The sequence below is a fragment of the Muntiacus reevesi genome, chromosome 17 (assembly GCF_963930625.1).
Source record: "Muntiacus reevesi chromosome 17, mMunRee1.1, whole genome shotgun sequence".
NCBI lineage: Eukaryota > Metazoa > Chordata > Mammalia > Artiodactyla > Cervidae > Muntiacus > Muntiacus reevesi.
In genome coordinates this window covers 49276291-49291461 of record NC_089265.1, presented here as the reverse complement: position 1 = coordinate 49291461, position 15171 = coordinate 49276291, and the positions used below count along the sequence as shown (strand labels likewise).

At 39.6% G+C, this 15171-nt stretch overlaps 1 protein-coding gene across 6 annotated transcripts in view; it reads left to right on the top strand.

The window, feature by feature from the left end:
• The window catches only part of PRUNE2 (prune homolog 2 with BCH domain), a 281565-nt gene that overhangs the window by 247176 nt on the left and 19218 nt on the right, over window positions 1-15171 (top strand). For all 6 annotated transcript variants that reach the window (XM_065908127.1, XM_065908124.1, XM_065908123.1 and 3 more), the window contains exons 12-15: window positions 2075-2248; window positions 10414-10516; window positions 11168-11299; window positions 12367-12453. In XM_065908127.1, the coding sequence (XP_065764199.1) occupies window positions 2075-2248; window positions 10414-10516; window positions 11168-11299; window positions 12367-12453 (496 nt within the window). The remainder of the gene's footprint in view (window positions 1-2074; window positions 2249-10413; window positions 10517-11167; window positions 11300-12366; window positions 12454-15171) is intronic.

Sequence of the window (15171 nt, the reverse complement as noted above, 5' to 3'; positions counted from 1 at the left end):
GTTGTAGTAGAAGGATTATTAAGATCAGGAAGATACTGTTAATTCAAGGGAGTAAAACAACTTACCTTTACTTCCTACTAGCTGAAGCGACTTAGCAGCAGCAGCTTACATAGTTGACTTCTAGAGTTCAGTACCGTAAGAGAGTGTACTGTCCCCCTACCTGTTATAGAACTCTATTTAATTTACATCAGTCAAAGGAGGTGGGGAAAGGAGGTCCCAAACAGGGTAAAGAGGTGCTGGTGATGATGCCTACAGTGTCGATAAGAGCAGGTGTATACTGGAACCTCAGAAGACAAACCCACACCTGAGCCCAGAGGTTTAAGGCAACAGAGACAAATAGGAAAACAGGGTCCTGGGAAGGGGAGCTGTGAGGGGCATCCAAAGGCCCTAACTCAAGTGGAAGGGGGATAGCTGGAAGGGATCTCAGATAGGGAGTCCAGAGCAGATGGATGGATTTGCACAAGTGACACAGTGCTTAGTCAGAAGCCAAGGTTGCTAGTTTCCTATCCTGAGTAAGCAGCGAGTGCTGGTGAGAATGCAGAAAAAGCCAGAGTGAGGCCAGGCTCTGTAGGTGGTGGTAGCTATTGGTGTTGGCAGAAGGCGCTAGGACTGCTTCCCAGCTGGCCTTCACTTTGCTATTCTAAGTCACAGGTAATTAGACGTGTTTGAATCTGTCTTGCGACATCTTTTGGAACATGACAGTCCTATTGTGGCTCCGTTACAGATTACCTATATTTCCAGGAACTTGTCCAAGTTTTCTTTACTCACTCACCTTCCCAAGTTCTACTGAAAACTCTGTGCAGGTTTCCAAGCTAAGTGTGAAGTGGGTTGGTGAAGGCAGATATTAAAGATGAAATTGGCATGGTTCCTTAGCCCAAGGAACTCACTGCCTTATAGTAAAATAAATGAGGATGAGACAATTACACATTCAGGGTGCAGTGTGATAGCTTAGAAGAGTAGAAAAGGTAAGGGTTTGATTATATTTCCTTCCTGATTCTGTGATCTGAGGTAATTACTTCAGAGTTTTTGCATTGGTATCATGTCTGCCACTACATCTCCTCTGTGCCTGATAATTTGGTAGATGCTTAATAAATATTGCTGTTACTGTTATCAAAGTGCCATTAAAAGAATGCGAGTGCAGTGTAAATCAAAGGCAATTTCTTATGAAATGGAAAGTTAAGAATGATAACACCTCATGGAATTATTGTGAAAACTATAAATAAGCCTTTATTACCAAATTACATAAACATACAAAGAATAACCATTGTTAAATTCTACTAGTACTTGAAGTAAAAAGGGAAACAATTGTTGCTTATTCTTTAAAAAAAACTAAATATAGCTGCTTTTTTTTTTTAATGCACAAGAGTGAGTAGTAAATTTTTCCCGAAGAATGCTCAGTGGGCTTTTTTATTACCTTGGGCACCCACAAGTAAGAGTCTTGTGAATTTGGGGGCTTGGAGGACTTCTGGTTTAAAAGGCTGTCCCTCACTTACTGTAAAATCTTTGTGTAGCATATTTTGAAAAACTTATAAGAAGTTATATCAAATTAATCTCCAGATGTGCTCCCAATAGAGAAGGTTCAAGCCCATTGTTAGAGTCTTAGAGTGGAGCTCTAGGCTGGCAGTATCATCAGGATACTGAGCTAAGTGGCCCCAGAACACTCTGGGCACTCAGGTTACACCAATAAATGTGGCCCAAGGAAAATAAGGCCTGATGAGCAATAGCTTTTCACACCGTCAGAAAGACCACAGGCCACAACCTGTATGATCGAGAGAGGAGTTAGCACCCAGTCTATCCCCATCTTGGACCACCACGGACACAAGATAGCTCCAGCCCTTCTCCTAGCCCCACCCTCAGCTTAGCCTTACCAATGGATTGGTCATTCAGTCTGTCAATCAGGAAGCCCTCACTGAGTGTCCTTGATGAAGTCCGGGTGGTGTCAAGCTCGCTGGGAGCTTCGGAGCTGCACAGAACAAGTTCATCAGGTTGAGTCTGCCAGGAGGTAGCTAGTTGTTGGACTGCCTCACCTGTAGAGGGCCTGCCCATTCATCCTTGCTCTGTGCTTCATTTACAGAGGATTCCACAGGCAACAAAGATTCTGGCCAAGAGTCGGAGTCTATTCCAGAATATACGGCGGAAGAGGAGCGGGAGGACAACCGCCTGTGGAGGACCGTGGTGATCGGAGAACAGGAGCAGCGGATTGACATGAAGGTCATCGAGCCCTATAGGAGAGTCATTTCTCACGGAGGTAGTGGAGTGGGAAGCCGGGAGCCCATATATATATATATTTTTTTTAATTATAAAACAAAACTAGGGTTCTCTGCAGCATGACATCCCTATTAATGTTGATGCTATTAGACAGTCAACATTCAGGGCACTGTAGAACTGTGTGTATTATCCATATGCAATTCAGTGAACACTGGAAAGCCTACTATACAAAAGTAACTTTCCAAAGTGAAAGATGCCTTTCACACCATGTATGATAGCTGTCATCTTCTGTGCAAACTTCTTGAAAGCCACAGTTGTCTAATTCAATAGCGTCTGTATGGAATTCCTATGGGTTGCTTGTAGGGTTTTAACTGAATTGTTTTCAAGTCTGTTTTCAACATGGCCTGCAATAAGAGGTGCTTTTAATTCCAGAACAATCTTTTGAATCCTCCTCAGAAGCTTTAGGAAATCTTTTTGCGACTCAGCCTGGTCCCTTCCCCACCCCACCCCCACTTAAAGTTTGCTTTTCTATAAATTCCATTACCTCTGTACCTGACAGTAGCTCGCTCTAGCCACCGTCTCCACCTGCTTCATGAGGGACAAGGGAGAGAAAAAGCTCTGTTTTGTATTTTCACTGCTGTCTTGGAACTACAGGAGCCTGAATTTTGGACTCACCAAAAAATAAATAACGAGCACAAATGACACATTGAAGATTGTCAACTTCAGAAAATATAAGTGGCTTTTTGAGCTTTTTTAAATTTTTTTGCTGCTGCATGCACAAACTCCCCTGCAGCCCTAAGGCACCTCCCTAACCACTCCGCTGTTCTAGGAAAAGTGTAAGCTGACAAGGCAATTGTTCTGTCTTCCTTAACAAGGACAGAGGAATAAGTGTCTTGGCACTGCATTAAACCTCGAGCTTTGGTTTCCTATCAAGCAGAAGGATGTTTTGCTTTTTCCTTCCAAGTCCCCTTCACCACAGATTTTGCACTTTCTGCCCCATGCATTGCTCCCTCCATGTAAGTATCAAGACCACCCAGGGCTCCCACCCATGACAGAGAAGGGAAACGCCTAATGGTGTTCCTGGCCCGGACCTTCCTTTCTCACTATTTGAGCTGAAATGGTAACATGGCCCAGGGAGAGCTCCTCTAAGAAAGACCTTTCCCACAGGCCTTTGGAAAGAGAGCAGGCTTAATCTTGCTGAAAATGACAGGCAGCTGGCCATAGAGTCAATCCTGTTTTCTTCTAATGAAAACCACAATCCAAAATCATCTAGATTTTCCCAGAAGATCCTTTACACCACCCGTCAGGTATTTTTGATTTGTTTGCTTTTTTAGAAAAAAAAAAAAGAAAACAAAGGCTACTATAAACTAGCCTGTGTACATTCTAAAAAGTACAAGAAATGTAGAAAAGTCTGTCAAAGTAAATCGAAGTCGCCCAGTGACCTTCCCTGTGCATTTTTACCATTCAGGTCATAAATGAGGAGTCCCTTTGTTGTAAAGAAGGCAGGCTCATGGCTCCCGAGCTTTTATAAGGCCAAGTTCTCATTAGCTCAGCAGACTGGCCTGCGTATTCTGTCAACCACAGTGAAGCTGGGTGGATGGAGCCCATGGTTCTATTGCCTGAATCAGGATAGAGTGATTATCACCAGCACACTGGAGTCCAAAAAAGAGGCTGCTTCTGCCCATCATGTTCTTTGCAAAAGCCCCTGCTGGCTCAGAGATAACCTGGTTTGCTGTGCTTCCTCCCTGCCACCCGCTCCCACTGGCACTGGCTTCTCTCCGTTCCATGTTGTGAGCTTCTTATTTGTCCGCGTGACCGTCTGGTTTGTTGGAGAGAGCAGGCCGCCTCCCCTCTCTGCCTGGCTCTGCCTCGGCCCTCTCCAGGCGCCGGCCTGCATGACGTGCCTCTGGCTGCGCCCAGCAGATCATGAGTGTGATGCCACCTCTTCCTCCACCCTGACCAGCCTTTTGCTCTGTAGGTAAAGACAGTTCACACGTTACTTCTGAATTTGCCAACGCCTGGCTGTCTTGGAAACTCATATCACTTTCTCAGACCTTAACGATGACACTCCCTAGTTCTCAGTCCATTGAGTTTGTCACCCTGGCTTCTGATGAGCATTTAAAAAGCAGTACCCAGAGCGAACAGAGATGTCATTTTGGTGTCTGGCACTTTGCTATGAGGACGTTTTCTCACTCAGGCCAGTAAGAAAGTGCCAGCTGTCCGGTGCCCTGGACAGCTAGCTGGGAGTGATTAAAAGCACTGCTGTGGTCTGCTGCCAAGCCAGGCCCTGCAAGTGTCCGCACCAGTTGGGAACATCTGTGTATGAGAGCAGTATTTGAACAAATAACTCAGCCTTCAGCTTTGGTGACTTCATATGAGCTGTGGCCAGAGTCTGTGTGCGCAGTGTAGAAGAACAGAGTTCAAGACCCACCTTGACCACCACTCACACTGTGACCTTGGTCATCACTCGACTCTTCTGGGCCTTGGTTACTTCCTCAGTAAGAAAAGGGTGATCTCTAAAAAAAAGAAAAAAAAAAAAAAAAGAAAAGGGTGATCTCAAAGCCAGTGTCGCCTCCTGCAAGCCCACGAGTAACACTCCTGCCATCTGCTTATACAGAAAAGCAAGGAGACGTCTGGGTGGTTTGGATTAGCCCAGTGTGGGGTCGCTTTGAGGCCAGAACTGGCATTTTGGAACCTGAAACAGGGAACGCAATTAAATAGCCAGGGGCACTCATGCCAACGCGTTGTAACGAGGAGTCTCCTGTCTTGTGTTTTTACTTCTCATTTCATTATAGGAGACTCAGGTAACCCTCTGCAGTGTTGCTGGACAAATGACCCTGGCAAGGCTGAGGAGAAGAGTTGCAGGCTGGTGTGTGTGTGTGTATGTTTTGGTTGCGCCTGTGGCATTTTCCTTCTCTCTCCATCCCATTCGCTGGCCAGCAAACTTGTGTTCCGTCCCTCTCATGCCTCTCTGTCCTGCCTCAGGTAAGGTTTGCATCGTTGCTTCCGAGGGTCCCAGGAGATACCGCCGTGGGCTAGCTCACACACCTCAGCACATACACTCTGAATTCACCTCACTGTTACTGAGAAGAGAATCTGATAAAATACATGGTCTAAAAAGCCAAACTTCACCTGAACTCTGCACTCGCTGACAGGGAACTTCACTTGAGTAAGCTGCATATTTAGCATAGAAACTGGGTTAGCTGACCTCCTTGGAGGCATTGGCAAAGAAAAAATTCAAATGGTCCTATTCATTCACGTTATTGCACTTGCCAGCAGTCGCTGTCTGGAATAGCTCCAAAGCCTGACAGTGATGGCATGGCTCTTGATTTAGAAGGAAAACTTTCATGACAAAATCTTTCTTCTTCTCTTTCCTTCCTTACACACTACATCTCCTCATTGCCTTCTCTTTCTTTTGCCTCTTCTTCTCTTCCTACAAATCCTCTGCCCACAAACGCAAAGTCCATCATTTGTCAATTTCAGTGATTACTACGGAAAGAGCCATTCCCAATTGAGTCACTGATCAGGACATAGTAAGTTGACCATTCAGTATTCCTTTGGCTAAATAAACTCAAGCAAACGCAATACTACAACATTGCAAGAACAGACATCAGTGACACAAAGAGATGAATTGCCATTTAAGATGACTTCTGAAGTAGTTTATAAATCTCAGTCTCTCTTTAAAAAAAAAAGACATTCTTAGAAATTCTCTAGAAATAGAAAAAGAAATCAAACAAACTGAGCAGTCATGATCTCAAAATTATCCTGCCACCCTGCAACCTGACATCTACATTTAAAGTTTTTTAATTTTTATTAGAGTATAGTTGATTTACAATGTTGTGTTAATTTCAGGTGTATAGCAAAGTGATTCAGTTATATATATTCTTTTTCAGATTCTTTTCCCATATGGGTTATTACGGAATATTGAGTAGAGTTCCCTGTGCCAGACAGTAGTATGTCTTCATTGGTTGTCTGTCTTAAATATAGCAGGTGTACATGTCAATTTCTCCTTTTATGGCTGTTAGCATTTGCCTTATATATTGAGTTGCTCTTGCATTTGGTGTATATATATTTACAACTGTTACATCTTCTTCTTGAACTGATCCCTTGATCATTATGTATTGTCCTTCTTTCTCTCATAACAGTCTGTTTTGTTGATCAGTATTGCTGCTCCAGCTTTCTTCTGATTTTCATTTGCATAGAATACCTTTTTCCACACCCTCACTTTCAGTCTGTATGTGTCCTCAAGAGCTGAAGCAGGTCTGTTGTAGACAGCATTTATACATGTTTTGCTTATGTATTCATTCAGCCAGTCTATGTCTTTGGGTTGGAGCATTTAATTCATTCACATTTAAAATTATTATTGATATGTATGTTCTTATTGCCATCTTGCTAATTGCTTTGGATTTGTTTAAGTTTTCTTCCCTTTTTTCTCTTGTGATTAGATTACTATCTTTAGTATTGTATTTGGATTTCTTTGTCTTTTTTGTGTGTTAATCTATTGTAGATTTTTGGTTTGCAGTTACTACCGGGTTTTGATAAAGCAGTCTCTCTCTCTCTCTCTCTCTCTCTATATATATATATATATATACACACACACACATACACAAGATTGGTTTAAGCTGATAGTCTCTTAATTTCAAATGCATTTCCAATATCCTGCATTTGTACTCTCCTTACAATTGCTGGTTTTGTTATATTATTTGTGTGTGGATCATTCCGTACTTTTACTGTATGTTTTGCCTTTACTGGCCAGCTTTTCCACTGTGATTTTCTTATTTTTTGTACTGGCCTTTTCTTTTCAGCCTGGAGAAGTTCCTTTAGCATTTGTTGTAACATGGGTTTGGTGGTGGTGAATTTTCTCAACTTTCGCTTGTCTATAAAACTTCTGATTTCTCTGTTCAATCTGAACAAGAGCCTTGCTGGGTAAAGTGAGTATTCTTCATTGTAGATTTTGCCTTTTATCATTGTAAATAATCCTGCCAGTTCCTTCTAGATTGCAGTTTCTGCTGAAAGATCAGCTGATAACCTTATGGGGATTCCCTTGTATTTATTGCTTTTCCCTTGTTGCTTTTAATATTATCTCTTTGTCTTTTTGTCACTTGGATTAATATGTGTCTTTGAGTGTTCCTTCTTGGGTTTATCATGTATGGGACTCTCTGCATGTCCTGGACTTTGAGTGTTTCCTTTTTCATATTAGGGAAATTTTTGGCTATTTTCTCTTCAAATATTTTCTCAGGCCCTCTCTCTCTCTTCTCCTTCTGGGACCCCTATAATGTGAAAAGCATTTGTCACTCAGTCGTGTCCAACTCTTTGCAACCCCCTGGACTATAGCCTGCCAGGCTTCTCTGTCCTTGGAATTCTCTAGGTGAGAATACTGGATTGGGTAGCCATTCTCTTCTCTGGGGAATTTTTCTGAACCAGGGATCAAACCTGGGTCTCCTGCATTGAGGGCAGATTCTTTACCATCTGAGCCACCAGGGAAGCCTGATAATGTGAATGTTGGTGTGTTTAATAAATGGCAGCCCACTCCAGTATTCTTGCTTGGAGAATTCCATGGACAGAAGAACCTGGTGGGCTACTGTCCTCATTTCTTTTCATTCTTCTTTCTTAGGTTCCATGGCAGTGATGTCTACCATTCTGTCTTCCAGCTTACTTATGCATTGCTCCTCATTTCCTCTGCTGTTGATTCCTTCTAGTGAATTTTTCATTTCACTTATTGTTCATCTCTGTTTGTTCTTTAAAGCTTCTAGGTCTTTATCAAACATTTCTTGTATCCTGTCTGTCTGTACCTCCATTCTTTTTTTGAGATTTTGGATCATCTTTACTATTACTACTTCGAATTCTTTTTCAGGTAGACTGCCTATCTCCACTTCACTTAGTTGTTCTGGTGTTTTATCTTGTTCCTTTGTTTGGAAGCTATTTCTCTGCATATTTGTCTGTCTGTGTGGTCATCTCCATTCCTCCATCTGAGCCACCAGGGAAGCCTGTATTCTTCCAGATGCAAGATTGCAATTCTTCTTGGTCCTAGTGTCTGTCCCCTGGTGGGTGAGGTTGGTCCAGGTGCAGGCTTCCCTGGTGGGAGGGACTGGTGCCTGCCCACTGGTGGGTGGAGTTGGGTTTTGTCCCTCTGGTGGGCAGGGCCGTGTTAAGGGGTATATTTTTAGCTCACTATCTGCTGGTGGGAGGGGCTATGTTTCCACTCTGTTGGTTGTTTGGCCTGAGCATGCAGGCTGCTGAGTGGGCCCAGGTCTCAGTGCCAAAATGGTGACCTCCAGGAGAGCTCATACCCATGGGTATTCCCTGGGATGTCCACCACCGGTGTCCTTACCTCACAATGAGCTACTGCCAACCATGCCTCCCCAGGAGACCCTCCAAGACCTGTAGGTAGGTGCTTTGCCCTGGGCCCCAATGCACATTAAACCGTGTGTGTCTCCCAGAGTGGAATCCCTGTGTCCCCTAGTACTGTGGAACTGCTGTACTGAACGCCACTGGCCTTCCAAGCCAAATGCTCTGAAGGCTCCTCCTCCCAATACCAGGCCCCCAAGCTGGGGAGTCTGATGTGAGGCTCACTCCTCTTACTCCTGTGGGAGAACCTCTGCAATATAATTATTTTCTAGTATGCGATTCACACACCCAGGAGGTCTGAAATTTGATTATATTTTGAAAGAGTCCCTTCTACTGTCTCTTGTGGCTTCTTCTTTGTCTTTGGGTATAGAATATCTTTTTGGTGGGGGGTAGATAGGATTGAGTCTTTTTTGTTGATGGTTGTTCAGCAGTTAGTTGTGATTCTGGTGTTTTCATTGAGAGGAGATGAGCTCAAGTCCTTCTACTCTGCCATCTTGTCTCAGCCTCTCTTGATGTCTCCCAAAAGGATGATTTTGTACTTATATTTAAGATGGATTCGTTATGTCTATTTCCTCTTTTAATGAACTCTCTTTTTCATTGCACTGAGCTTAATTGCATATTTTAGTGGAGTTAGGATTAATGTCATTAAGCCACCCTATCCTTTGTGGATTTCTGTTCAGTTATGAATCTTCCTAAATGAAATTGTTGATGGAACAAACACTTCTTGTATGAAAATATGTCTCCTTATGCCATTTCCCTTCATACCACCTTCTTTAAAAAGTTGGCAAAATACCTACATATTGGAAAAGATGGCACTAAAGCAAAAAATCCAGAGGGAAGCTACTGCAGTCCTGTTTTGCAAACATGTTGCATCAGGTATACACTTACATAGGTAACATCTTCTAAGATATGTAGCATTATCTGCAGCAGCCTCAAATTAGTAATATACACAAACCCATAATTTGATGTATTTTTAGTTGGTATCACTTTCTTCCCCCACCTCTTTTGTGGCAGAGTCATACTCTCTGTCCTTGTAGAAAACATCTCATTAAACTGCTTTTCGAGAGTTAAGCCCATCCAAATCTATATCTAGCCAGTATTTTACTGCCTTGTAATCACCAGAGGGGTATTTAGAGTTCTGAAAAAATGAAACACGCCAAATTCTGATCAGGCTTGAGGGTGTGTTCTGTCCTCCTACTCAAAGCTTTGAGGAAATCTCTAATGTTTCTAAAGCCTAGAACTATGTTATATGATACAATCACAAATATTTTTAAACAGATGTTAAAAAATAAAAGTACAGTGCATTGCTTCCATTTTTAAGTCTGGAAGGCATGTGAGATTCTATAGACAAATTTGTGGAGACTTGACCAACACCTGCCACATGTTTCAAAGATGAGTTTTTAAGGAACACAGAGTTTACTACAACTAGGACAAACTAAAAAGGATCAAATAGAACCTCTCCCTTAGCCATTAAAGTAAAGAGTGTTAGAAAGATTAGCTTTTTTATTATATAAATTAGAAGCCCTTAAGTCAAAAAGTGTTGCCTCACCATCCTTTAAGTTGAATATTTATAACCCACTTATATGACTATGTACAATACATATAATCATCCATAATACATGGGTGCCCTATATATGCAAATGCATTCACACTATGTATTGTATCTTAACCACGGCAAGATAATTATATGTGTATATGCTTATGGAAGTATATAGTCTTTATAATAGTTACTTAAAGATATATCTAATACATCCACATACATGCACTTGCCAAGGCTTCCAGATTTATCCTTTAGGTTAAATATTATCGTGTTAAGAGTTTCAGTTGGTTACAAATGTCTTTTTGTTTGTCCCCCAGGATACTATGGGGACGGCCTAAATGCCATCATTGTGTTTGCTGCCTGTTTTCTGCCAGACAGCAGTCGGGCGGACTACCACTATGTCATGGAAAATCTTTTCCTGTGAGTGATGCTTACAATAAAATGCTTTGAGTTAATGTCTGTGGGGATGCAATGGCAGATAGAACATCTTTAATAAAAGGAAACAGATGATGTAGAATATTCTAAGCCTTTGACTAAAAGTCAATAAAATCTGTAGCAAGGAAAATTGCTCAAGAGACTGAAAGCTTCAGAGGAGCTGTTTTGTCAGTAGAATGCACTGAAAACAAATGAACATAGTTTGGCCCGTATTTTAAAATTCTGTAACATTTTTTTGGGGTGAAGTGTTATTTTGCTTCCCTGATAACATGTTCTTAGTCAACTGATAATAACCTGACTTCATTTATATCTGCCTTTATTTAATCTGACTTGCCCTTTAGTATATGATAACATTGCTGATATTTTTGAAAGTTGGGTTTCTAACCCACAGATTTTTCCAGTGTACCTGCATTAAAAAAAAAAAAAAGAAAAGATAACTGTGCAAATAAATGAGTAATACTCTCAGAGAAGTCATCTTAGGTAACTTAGGCATTCTTTTCAAGATGAAGAGGTAATATGTGCAACCAGTCTTAAATGTTATACACCCTATAATTTAAATATTATATAATTATGGTGAAATAAGATGAACTCTATCATGTGGAATCTGAAAACACTTCTCTTCCTTCCTGTGATCAGATATGTAATAAGTACTTTAGAGTTGATGGTAGCTGAAGACTATATGATTGTGTACTTGAATGGTGCAACCCCAAGACGGAAGATGCCAGGGCTAGGCTGGATGAAGAAATGTTACCAGATGATTGACAGACGGTATGTGGGGCTCCATTAGCTAATCACTATTTTGACTTCCTCAGTAACTCCCATCTCCAGTGACCTTTTAATTTACCAAAAATGCAGTCACAATTTAGGAACATTGAATTAATGCTGATTTGAGATAATAAATTTTAAAATATTAATCAAAGTATCACTCAAATTTTAAATAAAGCAAATCTTCCCCAGATTTTGTTAAATGTTACTAATCTCAAACTTGGCAACAAGCATTTTAAAGTATGCTGCTTATGCTATTGCCATATGGAGGTGCAATTTGAGCTGATAAATCAAAGTCCATGATTCTTCACTGGTATCATGTCACCTTGCTGCCCTTTATCTATTGTGACTTAGGCAACCCATGTGCCCTTATTTCAACATTCACTGTTAATGCCAGCTCATTTGGTGCCGTGTGTGTGCCCCTTCCTCAAGATACATCACTTCTATTCATACTGGTTTTATTAGAACCAAACACATTGTTGCCACTTACAGGAAAACTGTCATAATAAGCATACAAATTGGTGATGTCTTCTATAGTGTGGCTTCCTCTCAGATGTGGCTCCCTGCAAAGCAACATGCGAGTGCCCTGATATAGTAACTAAAATCCATTAATCATCCAAACATACATACAGTAGCATTGCTAATGCTGAAAAATATGCCAGGATATCCAAAATGTTAATCTGAAGGCCAAATAACCACATGCTTTCATTATACAGAGGAAGAAACCCAGGCTCAGTAGAACAGGGTATTCATTTCAAAATACTAAAAATAATGCTGACAAAAATGAATAGCATTGTCAAACAAAAATATGCCATGAGGATTATAGATTTATGCACTCCAAGAGTATGACCATTCTATTTTACATTTATTTCTGTGGGAAAATGAGGTTTGAATTATGCAAGTTTCAAATTATATCTCAAAGGCATTCTTTGTATTAATCAATGCATTCTATACCTGCCTAACTTACATAAGAACTCCCTAATATTTATATAAATATATATATATACACACACATACTTTAATTCCCATTCAAAATAGGTTATGAGTAATTTTTTTCTTTTTCAAAATAGGTTGAGGAAGAATTTAAAATCATTCATCATTGTTCATCCATCTTGGTTCATCAGAACAATCCTTGCAGTTACACGACCTTTTATAAGGTATAGTCATTATTACAGTAAAAGTACTAGTTTTTTAAAGTATGTAATTCATTGTTCCTCTATACAAAAATTCATAAACCAAGAGAGTATTTAGGATAATATGTTTTGCCTCTGTCTTTCCTGAAAATATACTTTGGACTGCCCAGCAAGAGACTCTAAGAGTGAGTATATTTTCATAGTGATTATTTTTCCCCTATAATTATAAAACATGACCGCTATATTGCTTGCTATAAACATAGAAAATGAAACAGTGAGGTTTCCATGCTATATGACAAAAGGGAATAAATAGTACTATTAAAGAAATAAGGGCTTCCCTGATAGCTCAGTTGGTGAAGAATCTACCTGCAATGCAGGAGACCTGGGTTCAATCCCTGAGTTGGGAAGATCCCCTGAAGAAGGCAACAGCTACCACTGCAATATTCTGGCCTGGAGAACTCCATGGACTGTATAGTCCACGGGGTCTCAACAAGTCAGACACGACTCAGTGACTTTCACAGACATTAAAGAAATATGGTATTTTGTAAAGAACCAAAGAGGTGGAGTAACATGACAATGGAAATTAAAGACACATCAAGGACAGAAACATAAGCCAGACCTTAATTGTTTTGTTTCTTCTGAACAAATACCATGTAGGTCACCTAAAGTGGGTTGAGAGCTTTGTTTTGATCATCCATGAGGCTTCTTGGTTTAAATTCACTTCAAATCAGCAAATATTTGTTCATCATCTATTTTGTGTTAGATGCTATATAACCTTACATTTTGGGGATGAAAAGAAAAGTAAGATATGCCTCTTACATAGCAAAACTGAGACAGTTAAATGAAAGGGACAATATAGATTTTCTAGAAAGCTTTAAAAAATAGAAGAAGAAGGGGCAAGATAGGGGTATGGGATTAAGAGGTACAAACTACTAGGTAAAAAATAAATAAGCTACAAAGATACAGTGTACAGCACAGGGAAAATAGGCACCATTTTATAATAACTTCAATGGAGTATAGTCTATAAAAATAATGAATCACTAAGTTGTAAGCCTGAAACTAATATAATATTGAGAATCAACTATATATCGGCTGACTAGAACTTGCCTAATATCGGGGTACAAATTATATAAACTGAAATGTTTCTGTCTCAGTGTTATTAATGAATCTGTAAGAAAAATTCTGATCACTTGACTTCTGGAGAAAAGATTAAAGGTTAAAATCTCTTATATTTTATTATTACTATATATATATATTTTATTGAAGTATAGTTGGCTTACCGTGTTTCAGGTGCCCAGAAAGGTTATACACATACACATAATTACTTTTTAAATTATCTTCCATTATAGGTTATTACAAAATATGGACTAGCGTTCCCTGTGCTATACAGTAACCCTTCGTTGTTTGTTTCATATCTATTTTTTTTTTTAATTAGAAATTGAGCGCTCTGTGCCGTCCAGAATCTTCTTTTTTTTGTTCTGTGTTCACTTATGTTTATTTAGCATTCCCATCTGCTATGTCCAACAACTGGGTAGCAGGATTCAACTAGTTTTCCTCTGGCAGGAGAGCTCTTTAAATTACTTTAAAGCATAATACAAGCTTTTAAGATATATATAAAAAAAAAGCTACTGATTTTAAGATTAGCAGAAAATGCTTTGACAGAGACCAGGAATAAATGTACAATGAAGAACTTATACAAACTTTTAATGAGTTAAAAAAACATTAGAATTGATATTGAGTCACTGATGCTTGCTTCATAATTCAGCTCTATTTTAAAATAAATATATTTCTCCTTGGTAAATATTTATTATGGCAGGAATATGAAAAAGAATTATAATTCAACATTTATTGAAGGGAGTTTCAAGATAATAATAATTCCCTTCTCTGGGGATCTTCCCAACCCAGGGATCAAACCCAGGTCTCCAACATCGCAGGTGGATTCTTTACCAGCTGAGCCACAAGGGAAGCCCCAATAGTTATGACAAAAATAATTAAATTATAGCAAGTAGTGTTGTGGTAAATTACATATAATAATGGTTTACATTTATTGAGTACTTACATGCATTATTTTATTTAATCCTAATGATGATGCTCTGAAGGAGGCACTGCTTACTATTTCTGTATAGTAGGAAAAAAACTCTAAGGTTCAATGAGGTCAAATAAATTGTTCAAACCAGGAGCCAGCAAACCATTCTGTAAAGAATCAGATATTAAGTATTTTAAGTGTTATGGGTCATAGAGTTTCAGTCACCACTGCTTAGCTCTGCCATGGTAGGACAAAAGCCATAGATAATATGTAAATAAGTGTCCCTATGTTCCAATAAAACTTGATTTATGAACACTGAAGTTCAATTTTCTGACATGTTTTACATGTCATGAAATAGTTTTATTTTGATCATTTTTCAACCATTTAAAAAATTGCAAAACCAGTCTTGGCACAAAGATGTAAATAACCAGTAACAAGTTGGCTATGGCCGACAGGCCATAGTTTACCAACCCCAGGTCTACGGTAACACAGCCAAGAAATGATAAACTCAGGCTCTGAACCCAGTGTCTACCTAATTCTAAAGAACACATATTTCAAGTACTTAAACATTATATTCTACAGTTTCATCATATAAAACCCTCTTTAAAGATCCCTCTGTGAATCAATCTACATCAGTGTAACAAATTTTTTGACCTGAAAAGAGAGGTCACTAAAATGTATTATAGGTCTTTTCACTGCTAAAGGGTAACACCTAT